At 40.7% G+C, this 20491-nt stretch overlaps 1 protein-coding gene and 1 long non-coding RNA gene across 2 annotated transcripts; both read left to right on the plus strand.

The window, feature by feature from the left end:
- The first annotated feature begins 6531 nt into the window (after nucleotides 1–6531).
- LOC306823214 (Krueppel-like factor 15) lies at nucleotides 6532–13047 on the plus strand. Its single transcript, XM_079342643.1, has 3 exons — nucleotides 6532–6715; nucleotides 8153–9310; nucleotides 10627–13047. The coding sequence occupies exons 2-3, from the start codon at nucleotides 8220–8222 to the stop codon at nucleotides 10793–10795; spliced, it is 1260 nt and encodes a 419-aa protein (XP_079198769.1). The 5' UTR covers nucleotides 6532–6715; nucleotides 8153–8219; the 3' UTR covers nucleotides 10796–13047.
- A 3758-nt stretch (nucleotides 13048–16805) lies between these two features.
- LOC306823132 lies at nucleotides 16806–17567 on the plus strand. Its single transcript, XR_013778979.1, has 3 exons — nucleotides 16806–17019; nucleotides 17224–17346; nucleotides 17506–17567. It is a non-coding gene; the product is annotated as an uncharacterized lncRNA (long non-coding RNA).
- Nucleotides 17568–20491: the final 2924 nt, after the last annotated feature.

Genomic DNA, 20491 nt, shown 5'->3' on the forward strand with positions numbered 1-20491 from the left:
TGATAGATGGGTTGTGCTCTCGTATTAATAAAGCAGAGGAGCGAATTAGCACGGCGGAGGATAAGCTAACAGGGAGAGGGACTTCCTGATGGATAAAGTTGACCAACTGGAGAATCATAGCAGGCGCAACAACATTCGTATTGTAAATCTCTGTGAGGGCTGTGAAGGGTCGGTCCCGGTACGTTTCTTTACGGACTGGATTCCTTCTGTGTTGGGGCAGGAGCACTTCGCTGAGCCCCTGATCATTGAGTGAGCACACCGGTCCCGACATCCCGCCTGCCGGCAGACCAGCGACCCAGACCCATCCTAATTCGTCTGTTGAAGTACCCAGACCGAGAAAAAATCCTACGCATCTCCGCCAAGCTGTCCAGAGAGAAAGAGGGACCAATTACGTACAACAGGAACCTGGTGATGTTTTTCCCGGACCTGAGTGCGGGTCTGGTGAAGCGCAGGAAGGAATACAACTACGTTGAGAAGGAGCTACATGCGTGAAAACTCGCATCCTGCACCCCGCGATATTGAGAGTCACCCTGCCCGATGGGTAGAAGAAATTCTTCAAAACACCTGAGATGCTTCTGTTCTCCGAGATTTTCCACCAGGCACCAACAACTGATGTCGATCCTCACCTGTATTGCAGCCTCTCGGGGTGCAAAGATGAGAGTGACATGTCCGCGTTGACCTTCTCGATCTTCTCCACAAACTATTCACTGACTTTCTGTAAGTGCAGCATCATACCTTTTGTGTTTGTGTACTATTGAAAACAGAAGAAAATCCATTATAGGGCAGCTGCACTTAAAAAGATTTTTCTAGGTTGACTTCTTTTATGTAAGAGGGTATTTGTGTTATCTACATACCGAGTTTCATAAGTGTTGAAAACAAACAAAAATGACTCCAGGCCTGACAGGGAATTAGTTGAATATGTTAGTTTTGGAAAGCGCTAAGTGTAGGTCCCGCTTTGTGGCTTTGGATGGTGCCTTATGTTCATGGGATTGGCACTCAAGGGAATGGGGAGATTTATGTTTCTTTGGGATCCTTTTTGTTCAAGTTTGTTATGTTGAGAGGCATTGTTCGTTTTTTGAACCTAACTTAAGGAGACTACATGGTGAGCTACTGCAGATTTGTATATTTTCTACATGGATAGGGTGTTAAAATTTGTTAGCTTCAATGTTAATGGTCTAAATGGGCAAGAGTGTTAAAAGGAAAAGAGTATTGACATACTTAAAAAAAGTTAAAACAGACATAGCTTTTATCCAAGAAACCCACCTCACTATGCAGGAGCACAAAAAATTTAAGGAGAATGGATTGGACACGTGTTTTCTTCATCCTTTAATTCTAGGGCGAGAGGAGTTGCTATTTTAATAAATAAAAATCTTCCCATTACTATTCAGGAAACAATTACTGACTCGTTGGGCCGGTTTGTGTTGATACGTTGCCAGATTTACTCAGAAAATTGGACACTTCAAAACTTATATGCCCCAAACTATGACGACGTCTCTTTTATTCAAGACATTTTTCTCAGGGTGGCAGGAAGTCATCAACAGTTGCTCATAGGGGGCGACTTTAATTTTTGTCTAGATCCTGTTCTGGATAAATCAACAGTTGCTTCAGCTAAAACTAGAACAGCCAACACTACCTTGGAGTTTATGAAAGATTTAAACTTAACAGATATTTGGAGACAAATACACCCTCAAACCAGAGATTACTCCTTTTACTCCAGCCGCCATAACTCTCATACTAGAATAGTCCTTTTCTTATTGTCAACACAAGTAACTTATCGAGCATTAGAGTCTGAGTATCTGCCAAGGCTACTCTCAGACAATTCACCACTCACTCTGTCTATCCTCATGCCTGAGAAAACAAAGAGTTTTTACAGATGGTGTTTGAACCCTACCCTTCTTAAAAAAGCTGATTTCTGCAAATTTATTAGAGAACATATAAAGCTGTTTTGACAGTTTGACATAAACTGTCCCTCTGCCCCTAATAGCTTCATATTATGGGACACATTAAAAGCTTATTTAAGAGGACAAATAATTTCCTACACAAAAGGACTCAAAAAAAAATACTGCAGAAGTGGAGAGGTTAGAAAGTGCGCACGTCCCCATGTATTGAGGCTCAGTCCTCACACGGGCGGCCAGGGTTCGCCTCCGGCCTGTGGCTCCTCTCCCCGCATGTCTCTCCCCACTCTCTCTCCCTGATTTCCGCCTCCATCCACTTTCCTCTACAAAAAAGGCCAAAAATAATTCTTTAAAAAAAAGAAAGAAAGGGAAATTCTTCAGCTGGAAAAAGAGTTTCAACAATCCAGAGATAAGAATACATACCGTTTGCTGGTCAATAAAAAACTTAAATATAACACGTTAAGCACCTACATCGTTGAAAAGAATATGATGAGAACAAAACAAAGGTATTATGAATTAGGTGAGAAAGCTCATAAAGTCATGTCCTACCAATTGAAGGCAGAGGAAAGCTCAAGAACAATTAACCAGATACAAAATGAAGCTGGTGACATTACATACAACCCAAAAGACATTAATGAAACCTTTAAACAATATTATGTACATTTTTACAAATCAGAACTATCTGACGACTTGACCACAATAGATTCCTTCTTATCAAATATCGAATTGCCTGAACTGGACCCGGAGGAACAGAAAAGTCTCGATTTTCCATTTACTCCAAAGGAAATCGAAAAGGCCTTAACTTCTTTACGATCCAATAAGTCACCGGGGGAGGATGTTTTCCCCCCAGAATTTTATAAAGAATTTAAAGATTTACTCCTTCCTCTCCTTATAGATGTAATTAATCTAGCATCCAAAACTCAAAGCCTTCTCGATTCCTTCTCCATGGCTATAATTACTGTTATACATTAAAAAAAAAGACCCATTTAAATGCTCCTCCTATCGACCTATCTCATTATTATATTCGGATTATAAACTGATTTCTAAAGCTCTTGCCAATAGACTTAGTAAATACATACCGAAATTGATCAACCCAGACCAGACTGGTTTTATCCCGAAGAGATCCTCTGCTAGTAATTTATGTAGCTTATTTAACATCATCCATTTAGCAACTTCCACGAAAGAGCCTAGTATAGCCATTACTTTAGACGCGGAAAAAGCCTTTGATAGGCTTGAGTGGCCTTACTTGTTCAAGCTCTTGGCTAAATTTGGATTTGGTTCTTCCTTCATTAATTGGGTTCGCACTCTTTATAAAAAACCTCAGGCCAGAATAATCACCAATGGACACATGTCCACTGCTTTCTCATTGAGTAGATCTAGTAGACAGGGTTGTCCCTTGTCTCCTGGGCTCTTTGTTCTTGCCATTGAGTCTTTAGCAGAGGCAATCAGGAAAAATGCAGATATAAAGGGCTTTAACATGGGGCCCACAACTCACAAAATTAGTCTTCTGGCGGATGATATAATGCTTTATTTGACAAATCCACATGATTCACTTGCTAAATTACAGACACTCCTGGATACTTTTGAGACTGTCTCAGGATATAAAGTCAATTGTGAAAAAAGTGAAATTATCCCACTAACAAAATTTGACTACGTTGAACACCAGCAAAAAAGTACATTCAAATGGGCCCCAAACGGAGTGAGATACCTTGGAGTCATGGTTGATAATGATCTTAAAAATATGTATAAACTTAACTATCCTACATTACTTAGTGAAATAATAAGGGATTTGCAGAAATGGACACATTTGATACCCTGATTGGCCAAATAAATTGTGTTAAAATGAATATATTACCACGGTTACAGTATCTCTTCCAGTCCTTACCCATTCCAATACCACAGAGTTTCTTTAAAACACTTAATAAACGTATTCGGCAGTTCATATGGAATGGTAATATTCCGAGAGTTTCTGTGGAGAAACTCACATGGGACTATAAACTGGGCGGTCTTCGACTTCCTAATTATAAAAAGTGTTATTTGGCTGCCCAAATGCGACTTATATCTTTTCTTTTTGAGAAGCTGTTTCCCCCTGGACCTTAATTGGAAAGGATGTTTTTTAAAGAGCCTGTACCTGGTGATCTCTTTTATAAAGGGACCCCAAAGATTATAACTACTACAACTAAGAACCCTATTTTGATACATTTTATTAAAATATGGTATGAGGCCCATAAATGTCTTGGACTAGAAACTGGTCTCTCACCCAGAACACTTCTGAGACAGAATGATCTCATACCTCTGACTCTGGATAACAAGATTCTGGAAATGTGGCATCAGAAAGGAATTCACTACTTGGAGGATTGAAATGATAACAGATCCCTGATGTCTTTTGAGGATCTGAGGAGGAAGTATGACCTGTCCAGCAAAAACTTTTTTTGTTATCTTCAACTAAGATCCTTTCTACTTTGGGACCCAAAAAGACTTTACCTGCACTCAATGATATAGAAGAACTGCTTCATGAGGGAAATGTACCTGGTCTCATTTCTAAAGTATATGCTCTGTTGATGGAGGGAACTTCAAAACCAGGGCTGCATAAATCTAGGGAGAGATGGGAGTCGGACTTGAATGTAACGATTGATGCAGAACTTTGGTCAGAGTTGTGTCAAAGAAGCTTGTCTGCCACTACTAATGCACGATATAGATTGATCCATTATAATTTTCTCCACCAACTCTATATTACACCACAAAGATTGCATGAACATAAACCTGAGCTATCAGATACATGTTTTAGATGTGGTGTGGAGGAGGGCTCATTTCTGCATTGCACCTGGTCGTGTACAAGGCTTACTACTTTTTGGCACGACTCTAGCGACATTATGACGAAGCTTACGGGGTTTGCCTTCCCATTGGATCCACAAATATACTTACTGGGGAATTTTACAACCATAAAGGCGCGTTTTAGAGAGTCTCAGAAGAGATTTTTTTAAATAGCTTTGTGCATTGCAAGGAAGTGTATAGCGATGACATGGAAGACCTACACCTCTATCAGACTTATTATAAAAATGATTTCAAATTGATGCACTACTGATCGCCTGTGTGGCTCAGGATTGTCTACACTGCCTCTCACCTTGTGTTCCCTTTTTTTATCATTATTATTATTGTGTATGTATATGTACGTATACGTATGTGTATGTATATATATATATGTATATTTAATTGTTTTGCCTGAGTTGTCATGGGTTGGATGCGGGGAGGGGAGGGAGGTGGGATGTTCTGTTTTGTATGTTCTGCTACTTTCTGCAACATACTTTATTTCAAAACACCTTGATATTTGGAAAGTAGAAGTTCTTTTTATCATTATTATTATTTCCAACACCAAAGCTCAAGTGCAACAAAAACAAAACAATGGCCTCTCAAGATATGTCTGACTGTGCAAAGTATTTTGTAGTTTTATTTAAGGATGTTAGACAATGGAATAACACCCATAAATACAGTCGGTATGATGCATCGTTGACGTTTTTTTCCTTAAATAAACCTTAACATTTAGTTGTACTGACTTAGACACTTGACTAAATCAAGTAAAAGGTTAACACAATGTTCTTGCAGCCTCTCAGAAATTTAAAAAAGATTCCGGTGAAATGGAAAAAAAACATGGTCTCCATGTGAGATAATTCCTTTGCACCTCCACATGCATACACGGTGCTAGGGAATCATCTCACATGGACATGTTTTTGTTCATTTCACCAGGGTCATTTTCACATTTCAATACCTCCTTTACAATCTTTTGACCAGCAGTACTAAGCAAAAACACCATGGCTATGGCCATCACGACAATATAAATAAAGGAAAGGTTTTCTGCAGCAGCAAGATGTAAGAATCTCTCAGATCTTGTTTTTTTTTTTTTTCTAACAGCTTCAGGTTTTGGGTTTCAGAGTGCAGGTAGCAGGTGCGTTTCTTTGCTGTGATAGTTTAAAATGATTCTGTGACAACATAATTCAAACAAACTTCCATGGAAACCTTCCAGCTTGCTCCAAACCCATGTGTAACAATACCAGGCAGAGACAGAAGACACACGGTACCAATAAAATCTGCCTCTGTGAATGCACTTTTAGCTAACTTGCAGTAACTACCAAAGTAACTACTTCTTCTGTATATAATATTAACGTCAACAGATAGCAAAATACACAATAATTCCTACAATATAATAGGAAACAAAAAAACATTAAAACAAGGGGGTGGATAGAGACAATAAATAAGCCTGACAAAAAAGAAACCTACCTGCCATGGGGAATTGTACAATAAGGGAGAGGGTAAAACTAGTATAAACAACCAAAATAAAAAAGAGGCAGGCAGTGATGCAGACCACAACAGTAAACTACATCACGGAGTCCAGAGAATTTCCTCTCAGAAAAACACACCACTGACAATTTTGTGTAGGTTTAACACATTTGAACTACTTTTTTAACCTATTGTGTTCATCCTCAATAGGCCACATTGTATCCTGTTAAATCGTGGTAAAGGCAATCCCTCCATTAACACATGGCAGTCAGAATTGATCAGGCGGCAGCCAATCAGAGCGCTTCTTTTAGGGCGAGCCTCCGAAGCGCTCAGCCAATCAGATTGACAGAAAGGGACCCGTGCCTCCGAGTTGTGCAGCACCGCGGTCACGTGACGCTGAGGAAAAAAATGCCAACATGGACCCGTGGCAAGGACGGGATGTTAGTGTGCTGCGACAATAACACGACGGAGGAAAAAGGAAAACACGAAGAATTAAAACCCCATCGACGGCGCTGGTTTCCCTCATCTCCTCTAAACTCAACACGGTAGGTCGACACAAATGTCCGGGAACCTCCTGCGTGGATCCTCCGGAGACACGGAGGAGTATAAATAGAAAATGTTTTGACCCAGCTGAACTTGAGACCCGTGGATTCCTATAGAGGAGCTGTTGTGTTCAGGCGGATTACCATGTGATCGATCGGTCCTGCTAAACAAACACGGCCAGAGCGCTGTTTCTGTCCGCTCTGACAGCCCGATTGTCGGCTCTTGTTAGTTTACCTCTCCATACGGGTATGGGCGCGTCAGTGCGGGCCGTGTTTACCCAGCGCCCTGTTCGTGCACTGTGTGCAGTATGAGGCCCTGCTGCAACATGTGCCTGACCGTCTGACAGCAGCGATACACATCCACATAAGCAGAAAGAAAGTTCCCTTTCACTGTAAAGACTATCGACTTGGAAGCAGGTTTCAGATCTGACGGTTGCGGACATGAGACGGGTCCTAGAAACTCATATGCCCTGATATGTGCTCAGTGAAGTTTATCTTTTAATAGGCTAAACCCCAAACTAAAGTTGCCATATCATTTTTTTCTCTCCAAAAATCCTAACTTTATGTGTAACCAAACATTTAAAACGCTGAGGGTTTTGTGCAGAATATAAATTAAAACAGAATGTTTTCAGTTGGAACATATGATAGGTTTTCTTTTTGCTATTTTCAGTTAACATTGGTTTTAGTACCTTGCAAATCACCACAATCTGTTTTATGTCCCATGTTACACAACAATCCAAACTCGTTAAATTTAGTGTGGTAGGCTACTTCAAACATGTCTATGTATCCAATGACATGAGCTCTATGTTCGATGAAGAAGGTTCTCTGTAGCTGAGTAAAAGAAAACTGTCTGAATGGGCCTCTGTCCACGGGCTCCTTGAGGGAATCTGAAGTCCCTCGTTTCCTTTTGTGAACATGTTTTGGAAACGTCATTGCAAATTATTTGATAAATCAACCTACTACAGTACAAGAAAAATAAAATAATAATTATTAGTTGTTCTTAAATAATGACTTTCCTTGTGCACATGTGGCACTTAAATACATGAAAAGTAGTGTTTATTCAAAGCTTTAAAAAAAAAAAAAGCAATACATTAGAGGTTGTTGGAACCTGATTTAGTTAGCTGGTCATAGTGCTAATGGTTTGAACGTGACTGCTCCTGTCCAGACTTAATGTTAATGTGTCCTTGAGCCAAAACCCAGACCCTCTCTTAAGGTGCGTGCATCTGCCAAATGTCATGAACATGAACTGTGGAAGGGTTGGGCAGTCGGACGTGAGCGTTTCATTCAAGTGGAATTATGTCATTACAATGTTACAGTACAATGTTTTTATGGTTAGATTGTTGTGGATGCTATACTGTCGCACTGGAGAAAATAGGTTTGTTTTCATAGCCTCCTTTTTATAACTCAGTAATAAAATCCTATGTCAATGCTTTCCTGCAGATTTTTGTGATCCTGCTTCTGGATAGAGTTTCCACCACATCCTCCCCTCTGTGTTGGGCCTGTATCAATGGTGTCTCTCAGCAGCAGAACGCTGAGTTTGGAGAATGACCTGTTCAGGGACGGCAGCCTGTTCTCCCTCGGACTCGGAGACGGCGCCTGCAGCGAGGGGGGCAGTTCGGCCTCCTGTGACAGCCCTGAGGCAGGGCAGCAGGGGACTGCGCACATCTGCAGCCCTGGAGAGGAGGAGGAAGATGAAGAGGAGGATGAAGAAGACGGGTTGCGTCTGCTTATTTTTCTCGGAAAGGAGCCCGAGAGTCAGGAGCCTAAGCTGCCGGAATTCCCTTTCCATCCCCCTTCTTCGTTCTCCCCGACCCTAGAAGACATAGAGGAGTTCTTGATGGAAAAGATGGAACTTGTGAAAGAGGAGCTGCTTTCCCCAAAAGAGGAGGCCGGCCTCCAACCATGTAGTCACACCACATCCCTAACTTCTCCCCCAGGTGCTTCCTCAGAGACTGGCACTGACCTAGAGACTCGAGCCTGTCGTTGCACATCAAACCCAGACACTCCTAAGAATGAGCAGAGCAGGCCTAGTCCGACTGAACCATCCCCTCATCCCCAAGTTAACCCCTCAGCCTCACCCATACCCTCCACCTCAACCCCGCCTATGCTCCTTGGCGGTCCACTGGTGCTTCAATTTCAGCCACTCCCTTTGACCCAGCCTCAGACCCCAGCAGGCTCTCCTCCTGGGGCCCATAATGGCATTTGGCTCACTCACCTGGTGATGGGGCTCCAGGGTGCAACAGGACAAAATGTCACCCTGCTGACCCCACAGGTTCCCTCAACCGCCACAACCCTGTTAACTCTGAACAGCCTCGACGGCAAATCGGTTGACCAGAAGTACGTGAAGATTGCTCCTCTGCCCATCACCATGAGGACGTTAGAGATCACAGGTGTGACAGGGGCTGGAGCACAGAGCGGTGGTGTGTTGAAGGATGTTCCCCCCCGGGTGACGAGGGTGCCGCCTACAGAGAGGGTCCACAAGTGCTCGCACCCAGGCTGCGGGAAGATGTACACCAAAAGCAGCCACCTGAAAGCTCACTTCCGTCGGCACACAGGAGAGAAGCCCTACACATGTAGCTGGCCTGATTGTGGTTGGAGGTACGTGTCACCCTGCACTGTATCAGGTATCATTACACCAATAAATAACATTGATGCATTAGGCTGAAATTGGGAGAAGGGTTGCTTTTGAATGTTCACAATACAGGAAGTCTAGTATGAGTAACAGAGCAGAGTGTTTGAAGAGGTATGCAAGAGCAAAATGCTGCATGGTGGCGTATACTGTAATGCTATGAGGAAATATTAAACCAATATAGAGACAATGATCTCTTCGGTTGAATCATTGTTATCTACCTGGAATGTAGATTTACAAAGTGACCAAGCCCTTTCCTGAATGACGTAGCTTTGAGTGTCACCTAAAGTTTAACAGATCAACTTTCCTGCAAGATCACCCTGCATTAGTATGCCAGAGTCAGTGTTGGTCCAAACACTTTCATATACCGACCAAGTATTTAGAAACAGTCACAAAAAGTAAGTCATAATTACATCTTCTGCTTCATGCTCACTTGATATGAAGTGTTCAAAGAACGGTAACATTATCTGACACAAATAACCAAAAAAATCATCAATTTAAACGAGGGCTGCTAAAAAGTCCCGCCTCTGAAAAAGCAGATAGCCAATCAGAGTTTAGGATTTTAAGGCGTTCGATCAGATTCCTAGGGCGGCCTTGGCTGCCCCCTGGCTCCGCCCCCTGACTCCGCAAGGTGCGCACATGTAGATGAAACTGAAAACAAAAAGAGGAGCTGTTTGTGCAGATGCGATGAGGGATAGTTTGTGTCAGTGATTCAGCAAAAAGTCCCAGGAGCATCACAGTTATAGATCTATGTTTTCCAGCAGCTTTCCACAACGCTACCAACTTTGTCTGCTGACATTATGGGGATCAATCAGGCTGGAGTGTAGACAGAAATTAAAATATTGAATTTCAGAATTTACCTCTTTTGTGTGGCTTTGAAACCCGAGCCGTCCACTTGCTATATGGGATGCATGAACTAAGCACTTGGCTTCCTGCAGCCCATTTTAGAATGTTTATATTAAAAAAATGAGGGTTCAATGGAAAAATATCACATGAGCACTCATGTTGATTTCTGTTGAGCGATTAGCCATCCCATTGTTTTTGAAGCACCAGTTTGGACAATTAAAATGATTCTATTTGTCAAAACATCACCAATGTTGCATCAAAACCTTATCTGAAGGAGTACATTTGGTTATTCCCAATGAAAACCTGATGTATATATCTGTGTTGCATAGAGCTTATAAATGTGTGACAGGGACTAAGTCTTTGTTTTCATGTCATCCAGTGTGCATTCTCTCTTTGACACTGTGTTTCTCACTCCTCTCTTCCACTCTTGTGTCCTCAGGTTCTCCCGTTCTGATGAACTGTCTCGTCACCGTCGCTCGCACTCTGGTGTCAAGCCGTACGAGTGCTCACTGTGCGAGAAGAAGTTTGCCCGCAGCGACCACTTATCCAAACACACAAAGGTCCACCGCAGCTCCAGGCCCAGCAGGACAATCAGAGCCACTGTGTGACACCTTCAGTTGCTCTAAACTCTGCCCTGCACCGAACCAGCCAGCCCTGCCTGACCTGGTTTTCGCCTTCGACCAAGGGGGGGGGGGGGGGGGGTGGATCCCTCAGGACTTTTGATGCTTCATAAGCAAAATTTCCAGAAGAGTCTTGAGCTGGCTGGTTTTGCCTACTCACAGTTTCTCTCCCTTCCCTGCTGTTTATCTTTCACTTCTCCTTATGAGCAGCTCCTCTGATACTGATTGAACCGCCCACTCAGGAGGAGCTCAGATGAAAGTGGACTTCCTGGCCTTCAAGTACACGCATACAGATACAATAAGTACACACAAACATTGTCCCCTCTTGCAATCACTGCTTGCCTTCTGTCCCTGTTACCAAGCTACCAGGTGCTGTTAGAAGTAGGTTGGTCAACAGTAACAGGAGCGTGGAGTTCAATAATTCCCCGTCTCATTTTCCCTTCTTCATGGAAGCCAAAATTCAGGGTCCAAATGTATGGAGCTTCCATTTTTGTTCCTTGCTAAATTAAAAATTGTATCTTCTTTATGTGAAATGGATGCTATGTGTACTACTCATAAGGCTTCCAATGGACAATATAACAAAGGGTTAAAGCAGCAGGATGGATGCTTTTAGTGTAACTGTGCACTCTAAATGAACTGTAGGACTCTTTAAATAAGTAACAAATGCTTAAACATTGTGTTTGTCAGACTTAACTTGGAGCTTAGCTCACAATTTAGCCACGCCGATAGGCACTTTGGATGCATTGGCATCCAATCCTGGCCTTTACTGCATTCGTCCAATCCTAAACCACCCTACTTTGACACATACACTTTGCCTTTTTCTCTACCCCAGTACAACCTTATGTGTATGGATGCATTTGTCCATATCATAAAACCTCTCTTGACCCTACTGCTATTATATGACTTCTCTTATTGAACTGTGGTTCTGAGGTGGGGGTTGCCAAATGAGAAATCCCTGTTCTGGACATGTGAGAGCATGAAAACAACACTCTTTGGTGCGTGACAGTTTATAAGCTCTTTTGTTCTCTGAAAATCTGTTGAAATCATTGTGCAGCCAACTTGCAGTATGTGGCCTAGAAAACATCTCGGTCTATATGTTACATGTAAGCTGAATGGTGCAGAAGTGATGTAAAACACTGCTTGTTGTTATTTACGGTAGCAATTACTGTAAAACATTTCTTGGTTTGTTATAGCAGCAAGAAAAGCTAATGGGTAAAAACAGCTGGTAAGGCAGCTTAACACTCTATCACCTGTATTAGTGTATTTAACATGATGTGTACTTAACATAACAGACAGAAATAACATGTACAGCTTGTAGCCTTCATATAAATGTTCTTTTTTAATCAAAGAGGATCTTCAATCAGTGCATTAAGCTATAAAGTTGTGTTTCCTGGAGAGGTTTCTGGGTCTAGTTATGTGAGTTCGATTGTAGCGTGATCAATCTGTGGAATGTCAGGATGAATATGGTCTGGGATTTGGAGTCCCGCTCTATCCATTCACAAACCATTAAGCTGAGTCTGCTGCTTTCAAGTGCACTTGTGTTGGTGGAAAGTGAGAAACAATCATTGTGCTCTTATGGCAGTTCCATGAAATATCGTGGAACTGTTAAAAAAAAAAAAAAAATCACTTTAACTAAGGAAGGTTAGTGTGCACCGCGGCGTACAGTTCTTGCTCTTATTTGCTTTTTGATCTCAACACTTTGGTGTTTGTTAATGATTCAGTGCTTCACATAAAGACACTGTATAATGCTTATGGATTGTGGCTGTTTAACCAGCAGACAGTCGTTACTACAAACTGCAGGCTAATTGCAATTTAAACTGAACTCAGCGACGCGACGAAACTCTAAAGCAGAGCTCTTCTGTACGTAGCAGAACACAGCTATTTACATAGAAATGTTCCACATATCATTGCCAACAGCATAATGGATTCATTAAACTTCTCTCCATTTCAAAGCAGCATGCTTCATAATGTACAAACCCATTTAAAGCAGACAGATTGGCAGACGTGTTTATCTGTCTGAACTGTGGCTGTCTTTGTGTCTGAGCCTCCCCAGGCTGCTTCTACTGACCTACATCCAGACCTGTATTCCCTAATCATCATCATCATCATCCAATTCTCTCTCTCTCTCTCTCTCTCTCTCTCAGTCCTGCGTGTGTTTATGGTTGAACACAGGCTGTATTTGTTTTGTTTTTTTTGAATACCAGAAATGCTATTTTCCTATTTGCAAAAATAAAACAGGAAAAAAATTTAATGATTGTCTGTTATTTTTTGAACTGCTTGTTTTGAAAACTACTGTGGGAGTTACAGTAATCACTTGGTTTATACACCCAGTGTTTTCAGTATAGTGACAAGGATCATTATAACCCACACTACCAATCTGACATTACACTATAATAATCTTGTAGTGTGGAGAGATATGGTCAGGTTTGGACACCTAGCACTAATTGTTTGTCTCAAATTACACTTCACACCAGTGGTAAAAAGTGATTCTCTTTAAACTTGTAACATTGGGATGTTGTGTCAAATCTAGATAAGAACAGAATCTAATGGTTGCAAAGCTAATGTTTTTATTTTATGCTTATTTGTTTAGGGACGAGTACAAAGTAAAGCATTGCCACAGACTTAAGCATTTATAGCCTAAGCCAATTTGTAAAGTCAGTCACTGTATAGGCCTTTAAAATACTTAAAAACCTCATTTTAAATCAAAAGAGCAGACAGCGTGTAAAATGTTGGCAAGGAATCTTAATTATTTTTTGAAAATAAATGGCCATTTTGATTGTTACGCCAGCATCACCTTTCAAAAATAGTTACGACAGGGTCATGTTTACCATTGTGTAGCATCACCTCTTCTTTTAAGATTTAGTTTTGAGCTTGTTATACCTTTATTGCAGATATAGAACAGTGGATATAGTTGGAAATCAGGGACAGAGAGAGTGGGAAATGTAATTTGGGAAAAGAGCCACAGGTCAGATTTGAACCCAGGCTGCCCGCTTCAAGGACTACATCATCTGTTCATAAGGCGTACACTCTGACCTCTCAGCCACTGGCGCCCCATCACCTCTGCTTTTACCAACACTGTGTGAATGTTTGGGAACTGAAGAGACCACTTCTCGTCATTTTGGATGGATGGATTATTGTCCCATTCTTGATGAAGGATTTGATTGTTTAATGGTTCTGTGTCTAGACTTTTTCTTGCAATCCTGGAAGAGTCCTTGCTGCAGTGGTTTAGGTTGAATCCTAACTTGGGCTTACTTTCTGAATGCCATATCCTCTTCCTCCAGACTTTCTTGTTCTCTTTTCAGTCTCGCCTTTTTACGTTAAGGCAAAACTGCTTCTCTAACAACAATAAAAAAGAACAAAACTGAAAAACTCTTTCATAATGTCAGCAGTGCAAGTTTAGGATTTCATAAACCCACAATAAGCACAAACATTTGTATATATATATAAAAAAATTCCATAACTATCTGAAATTTGGCCTCAACCTTTTCTTTTGATGTAGATGCATTAAAGATTGTCCGTGAAAATGTTTTGATCAAAAAAGAATACATATCTAATAAATGAGGAACAACAACGAATCCAAAATTGACCTTCACAACACAATTGTTGAATAAAAGAAAGAATAAATTACTATATGCATACATTAAACCTCATGCTAGATTTTTGTTATTGCACATGAATGAATAAAACAAACTTGGAAATGTACTGTTATCACCATATATCTTTATTTAACAGAAGTAAAGCATGAGCAAGTTGTCTTTGTTGTTGCTGCATTGTTTTTTCTCGTCACCTGGTCTCTACTCATTTACCCAGTGACAGCAACAGTCTCTGTGACATGACATCAGTCTGAGTCCCCTGCTGCGTTATGTGTGTGACAGCAGGGATTACAGCACAGAGTGGGTGACAGGATAACAACATCAAGGCCACTACACCAAGTCTCTGATTTAAAAAAAAAAATGCAGCAGGGAGGTTTCAATCCTGCAATCACTTTTCAATACATATCTGGCTGCTGCAATATATGGTGCTACATCTCTCAGTTCACTACTGGGTACACAGTATAGAGGAAGCTGCTGCAGCTCTGTCTGCACTCTTATCAGGCTGGAATTTCTGGCTTTTTGTTGCTTTCCAGTTGTGTTTGGCAGGGAGGGTGCACCAAAAGGAAACAGTGTTACAGCTGAAATATGCGTTGTCTCGTCTCTCTTTTACTTATCGATGATTAAGTGGCTCAGAAATGGCTGCTTGTCTAACTTCTTCAAACTGTTTTGATTTTGTTTTGTTTTAATAGGCCGAGGCAGGAGTCTGAAGAGAAAGTGGGAATGATTAAGACAGAGCTTTCTGCTAATATAATAGATGTGGATGCAGGCTATAATGTTTTAAAATTAGCTGACAACATTATGACCAGTGGTTATTGTACAAAAGGGTAGTGTCTTCAAAAAGCAGCAGCTGAGCTTCTCAAGGGTATTAGAGTAATTTATCTGATAACTGTAACAAGAACATCTTCTTTCTGGAGCTATCAGCTATGGAGCTATATTACTTTAGGACATTCAAAATGTTGTTTCAACCCTTCTTCGGTTTCTTCTTTTCCCTTCACTGCCTCTGCTACACCAGGATGGAAAATAAAAGGAATTAGTGTTGGATTCAGAAAAGCTTCCCAGGGTAAGCTGAATGCTGACCTGATAAATATTCCTTTGTGTATCAGAAACAGATCACATGAATGTGTCATTTAAAAGGCCAGAACTCATGGAGAGAATTGTGACTACACTGTGGAGGATTAAAGCATCTTCACTGTTTTGAATATATGACCCACTACTTTATTGTTTTGGTTCAGTGTCACTGCTCTCATCCACCTTAGGGCTTTAATGCAGAGTAAGATTAGCGGGTTATCAAGATATTTTAGGCCTTTTCAGACCCCAGAAACATTTCATAATTCTGGAAACTGTAATTGTTTATATCACGTGATCAAACCCTTTAGATTTTCCTCTAAACCAATGTGTTTTATGACCTCGCAGGAGACGGCTTCCCCGATATCGATGATGTCCCAGCCCCCTTCATCCCTGACGTGGAGGCAGGTGAGTATGGGTTTCTTTTAGCAGGTGAAGCTGGGAGCAACCCCCCAGTCTCTGACGATGATATCCTACACCTCATAGACATCGATGTCAGCGAGGACGAGATGTCTGAAGACATTGGACGCCGGATGGACCTGGATGAAGATGAAGACTCCGGGTACGAGTCCATGTACGAAGAAGAAGAGGATGAAGATGAAGACTTCAGACCTCACTCCCCTCTTGTGCAGCAGCTCCGTCCAGCGTATCCACCCGTCCCCGTCAGTCCTCCTGTTCTTGCTCGTCCTCCTGCTGGACCGCCTGTCCCTGCTGGTCCTTCGACCTCTGCTGGTCCAGAAGAGTTGGCTCCATCCATCTCAGGCCTGGGCTCCTACTTGAAGAGGATCAGGGAGGAGTGTGCCGCAGCACAGGACCGTGCAGAGGAGGGGACATGGACGATGGGCAGCCTTCCACCTCCGGACTCAGCTCCTCTACACTCAGAAGATTCTGGCAGGCTCCTGTGGACGACAGTGACTCGGACTGAAACAGAGGACCTGTTTGTATACAAATGTTGTCTCCAGTGAGACTGAAGAGTCCCAGCAACCTTCAAGTAGGACCATGTACTCCAAAAACAACAAAATCTTCCATTGTGACTTTTACCCCAGACATCGGCTGCACTGACGGTTCTGACGTGGAGAGTGAAGACTCCGGTATGACTCCATGTACGAAGAAGAAGAGGATGAAGATTCTCGCTCCCCTCTCTGACAGCAGCTCCTTATAGGGTATCCCAACTATTTGATGTGGTTGGTGAACACACAGGTGGTATCTCTAGCACCAGGTTTGAATTCATACCTGGCTGCCTTATGATTTGATTGTATTAATGAAGCTGTAGATACCTGAAGCAGAAGTAAGTTTACAGTTCTTAACGGCTTGAACAAAGATGTATTTCAAATATTACTTTTAGTTATTCTTTTTAGTGTTTATCTCCATAAGGGGAAGATAGTTAATGCAGATTAAGGTCAGTGGATATTTGTTGACAACACATGCAAATGTTTCCTGTAAATCATCATCAAATATTTTAAAAGAAAGTACATTTTTCTCACTCTGTTGTACTGTCATGTTTCTTTAAGCTAGGTGTAGGTGGTTGTCCAAGACAAAGGTAAGGTAACAAAGGTAATCAATTATAAAAATATTATAATTGATTAAATAATATCTGTTGAATATGCTAACTGTGTTTTATTTTGTCCATTTTAATAAGGAATAGATGGCTCTTTCTCTATGATCTGCAAAGAGTTGTCACCAAAAACAACTTTGATGTGGTTTCTTGCACTTCTTAACATTGAATTAGTTACATAATGGTGATTTTTGTACCAACAGGTCAACAAGGAGAATGAAGACTCTACATCAAGAGAGGATGTTTACATCCCAGGCCAGACGAGAAGGATGGATGGATACAGGAGCAGCTGGAGAGGGTGGTCGCCTTTCTTTTTCATTGTCAAAGTAAGTAATCCCCTCACTGAGACTGCAATAGAAGTAAAAACATAAAGTTAAGGTCAAATGTTTATTAGGCTAAATCATCCCATTCTTGGAAAGCAATTCAAAAAAAAATTTCTACTGTTCTGTTCACTCTTATTTACTATTTGTATTTCTGCCTCACAGAGAAGGAGCCCCTAGTCCTCGAGTCCTGGAGCAGCTGACTCAAAACATGAAACCTTTGAATTCGATTCGATTTGTTTCCTTCTTCTTCTGAGATGGTCGGTTTGGGATGCTTCTCACTCACCTCCAGGGAGTTCATTGAATCTTGATTTTCATATAAACTCAAATAAATTATTGTTATCAGTCCAACTTTTAAATCTGTGATATTGAATCATTTGGTTATGGTAGAATTTATTTTATATGCAAAACTCATTATTTTAATCTGATGAATAATAGAAGAAAGAACATTGAAAATAATCAATCAGTCAATCTTTATTTGTTGAGCACCAATTCATAACAAATGTTATCTCGAGGTACTCAAAAGCAGGTAAAAGACCTTACTCATTGCCATATATCATGTTGCACTTCAGAAACATTTTAGCAAAAGTCACAGTGTCGAAAAACACTGTCCTTTTAATGGTCACAGAAATGTACAGTATGTGAAGTCTTACCAAAAAAACACCTTTAAAAACCTTTAAACTGGACTAAAGTTCTTCACTGTAGTCAAGAACATACAGCAGGGACTGGTAGCTACACTCATATATGTTACAGTGGACTAAGTCACTCCTGCACATACTATAAATGCTCACTGCTTTCCTAGATATGACTGTATTCAAGTCTACAAGTACTGGCTTTTCAAACTATACACATCATTTCAGTTTAAAATGTGAACACATAAATAGATATCATAAATATAATAAAACAGAAGAAGATGTGTGAGGGTATCCAAATACTTCACATTTCTCCCTCAGCTGTGACGAGTCACTGAGCCAGCAGGTAAAACCAGAAACACCACGCTATAGATAATTACCCTCTGAACTTTGACTGAGCAGTTTTGATTTGCGTTTGGCTGATTGTCACAATCCTTTGATTACTAATACAGTTCTGTGATCAGCTGCCAATAAGGAGTTTTAAAGTGCAGCAAAAGAGACGTTTGCTTGGGATTTTTTTTTATTCACTGATTTTGTTTTTTAAAAGTTGGCATGGTGGAACGCTTTGCTTACTTCTGCGTAGTGTTAGTCTTGCTTCAACCCTCAGTTCAGCCCATCTGACCAGCAGGAAATGTAATTTAATGGTGTGATTGCACTTAGTGTATACTGCTACTGGATGCCTTGAATTTCCCTCGGGATCAATAAAGTATCTATCTATCTATCTATCTATCTATCTATCTAGTATGTTGGCCTTTCCAAGTTAAGTCAGTGAACACAGTTTTATTTTAAATAAGTTGATTTTTATATACATTCCTTTATATACATTAAATGCATCAACATGGGTCAATTTAACTTTGTAGACTATGTTCACACCAGAATGATCAAAATGTGCTGAGTGTTAGTAACTGTAATCACTGCTATGATTTGCTGCCACTTGGTGGTTAATCAGACAACACATTCACCATTTCTAAGGATGATACTATTAGTGTCTGAAAAAAGGGTTTATTCTACCCTAAAAGGAAATCACTATGATGAAGTGTACTATGTTGCATAATACTTAAATGTATATAAATTACTCATTACAACAGTTATGAGTGCCTTGCCTAATTAATCTGGCCCTTCACATTTGGAATGGGTCTGATCATTAAGGAACTAATGGATGATACATATGATGTTTTTTTCTGGCTCACTGCATGCTGGGATAAACTGAAAACCAGTCTGTTGGGCCCCTAGGCAAAAATTCATTGGGGGCCCCTCCAACCAGCATTCATCACCATTTGTCTGCCAGTTTCCCAGCATTTTCTCGTCTTTCAGTTTTTTCTTCACTCTTAGATGGATAATTTCATTTTCTTCTATGACTTTCATTGACAAACGCTGGTTTTCATAGCAAAAATGCATGACACACTAAACAGGGCAACGAGAGAGAATGATGTCAAATGGGGCCCCCTTAGTGCAACACATGTAGATTCTGCAAACACAACATGTGCTCTTGTTGGTAAGCCCCAGGGGCCCCCATTGGCCTGAGGCCCAAAGTATTTGCCTGCATTTCCTGTAGACAAACAACGCCTCTGAATAAGAGTGAGGAAGAAATAAATGCATTGTGATACTGACTGCTCTGGCATTATTGGCTGGCTCAACCACACATCTTTTGAATGAATTCCTCTCTAGTGCTAATTATCCACAGGTGCCAAAAGAGTTACCCACAATGCCCTGCTTTAGCTCTAAATATGCATTCCCCTTTATTGGCACCTAATCAAATTATTCAGGAGCGCGTCCATTTATGTTTCAAGTGGCTTAAGTGCAAGATAACAAAAGTAAAATGTATTCATATTCCTCTTTGAGAAAATATAAATCGTTTAAAGGTGTCATTTCATTTAAAGACTGTCTCTTTGTCGTTTCAATAACCGATTATGTGAACAAATTCAAGAAATATGTTTTCCCCTTTGTTTCGTGTGATTTGTATACGCCTGGATAGTTGCCCACATAAGTATCAAGTCTTATTCATCTTTAACTCGAGGAAGTTTGTAGGAGGGTAAAGTGACAACAAGATGATAAACATCCTAGATATAATGTATCTATGATAAACATAACCAGAGAAACGAGAGAGGAAGTGATCTCAGCACGAGTTTAATGACACATTTACGGCCTTTCGGAAGCAACGGAATTCTTACTATAATACACAAACGAGCAAACAGGTGGATATTTTCTCTTACAGAAGAAGGTGCTGATCATGTGGACAAATTCCTTCACAAGAGCTCGCAAGCTGCGTCGACGAGTGAAACTTGGAAGGTGGGGTTGCTCATATATGCTTTCAAAATTTGTACTCAGTGACATTTTGTAATGTCACATTTCTATCGTAAATGCGTTTAAATGTTTTGATAAATTTAATGACCAAACATTTCAGAATGGAAAAAAGCTTTTTTCAACTATAAACTATTAACACAAAAAACATGCAAGATTTCTGGATTACTCAAACAATCCTACATTCAACTAAAATACTGGTCGCAAACGCATACATT

Source organism: Symphodus melops (genome assembly GCF_947650265.1).
Source record: "Symphodus melops genome assembly, chromosome: 4".
In the NCBI taxonomy this organism is placed as follows: domain Eukaryota; kingdom Metazoa; phylum Chordata; class Actinopteri; order Labriformes; family Labridae; genus Symphodus; species Symphodus melops.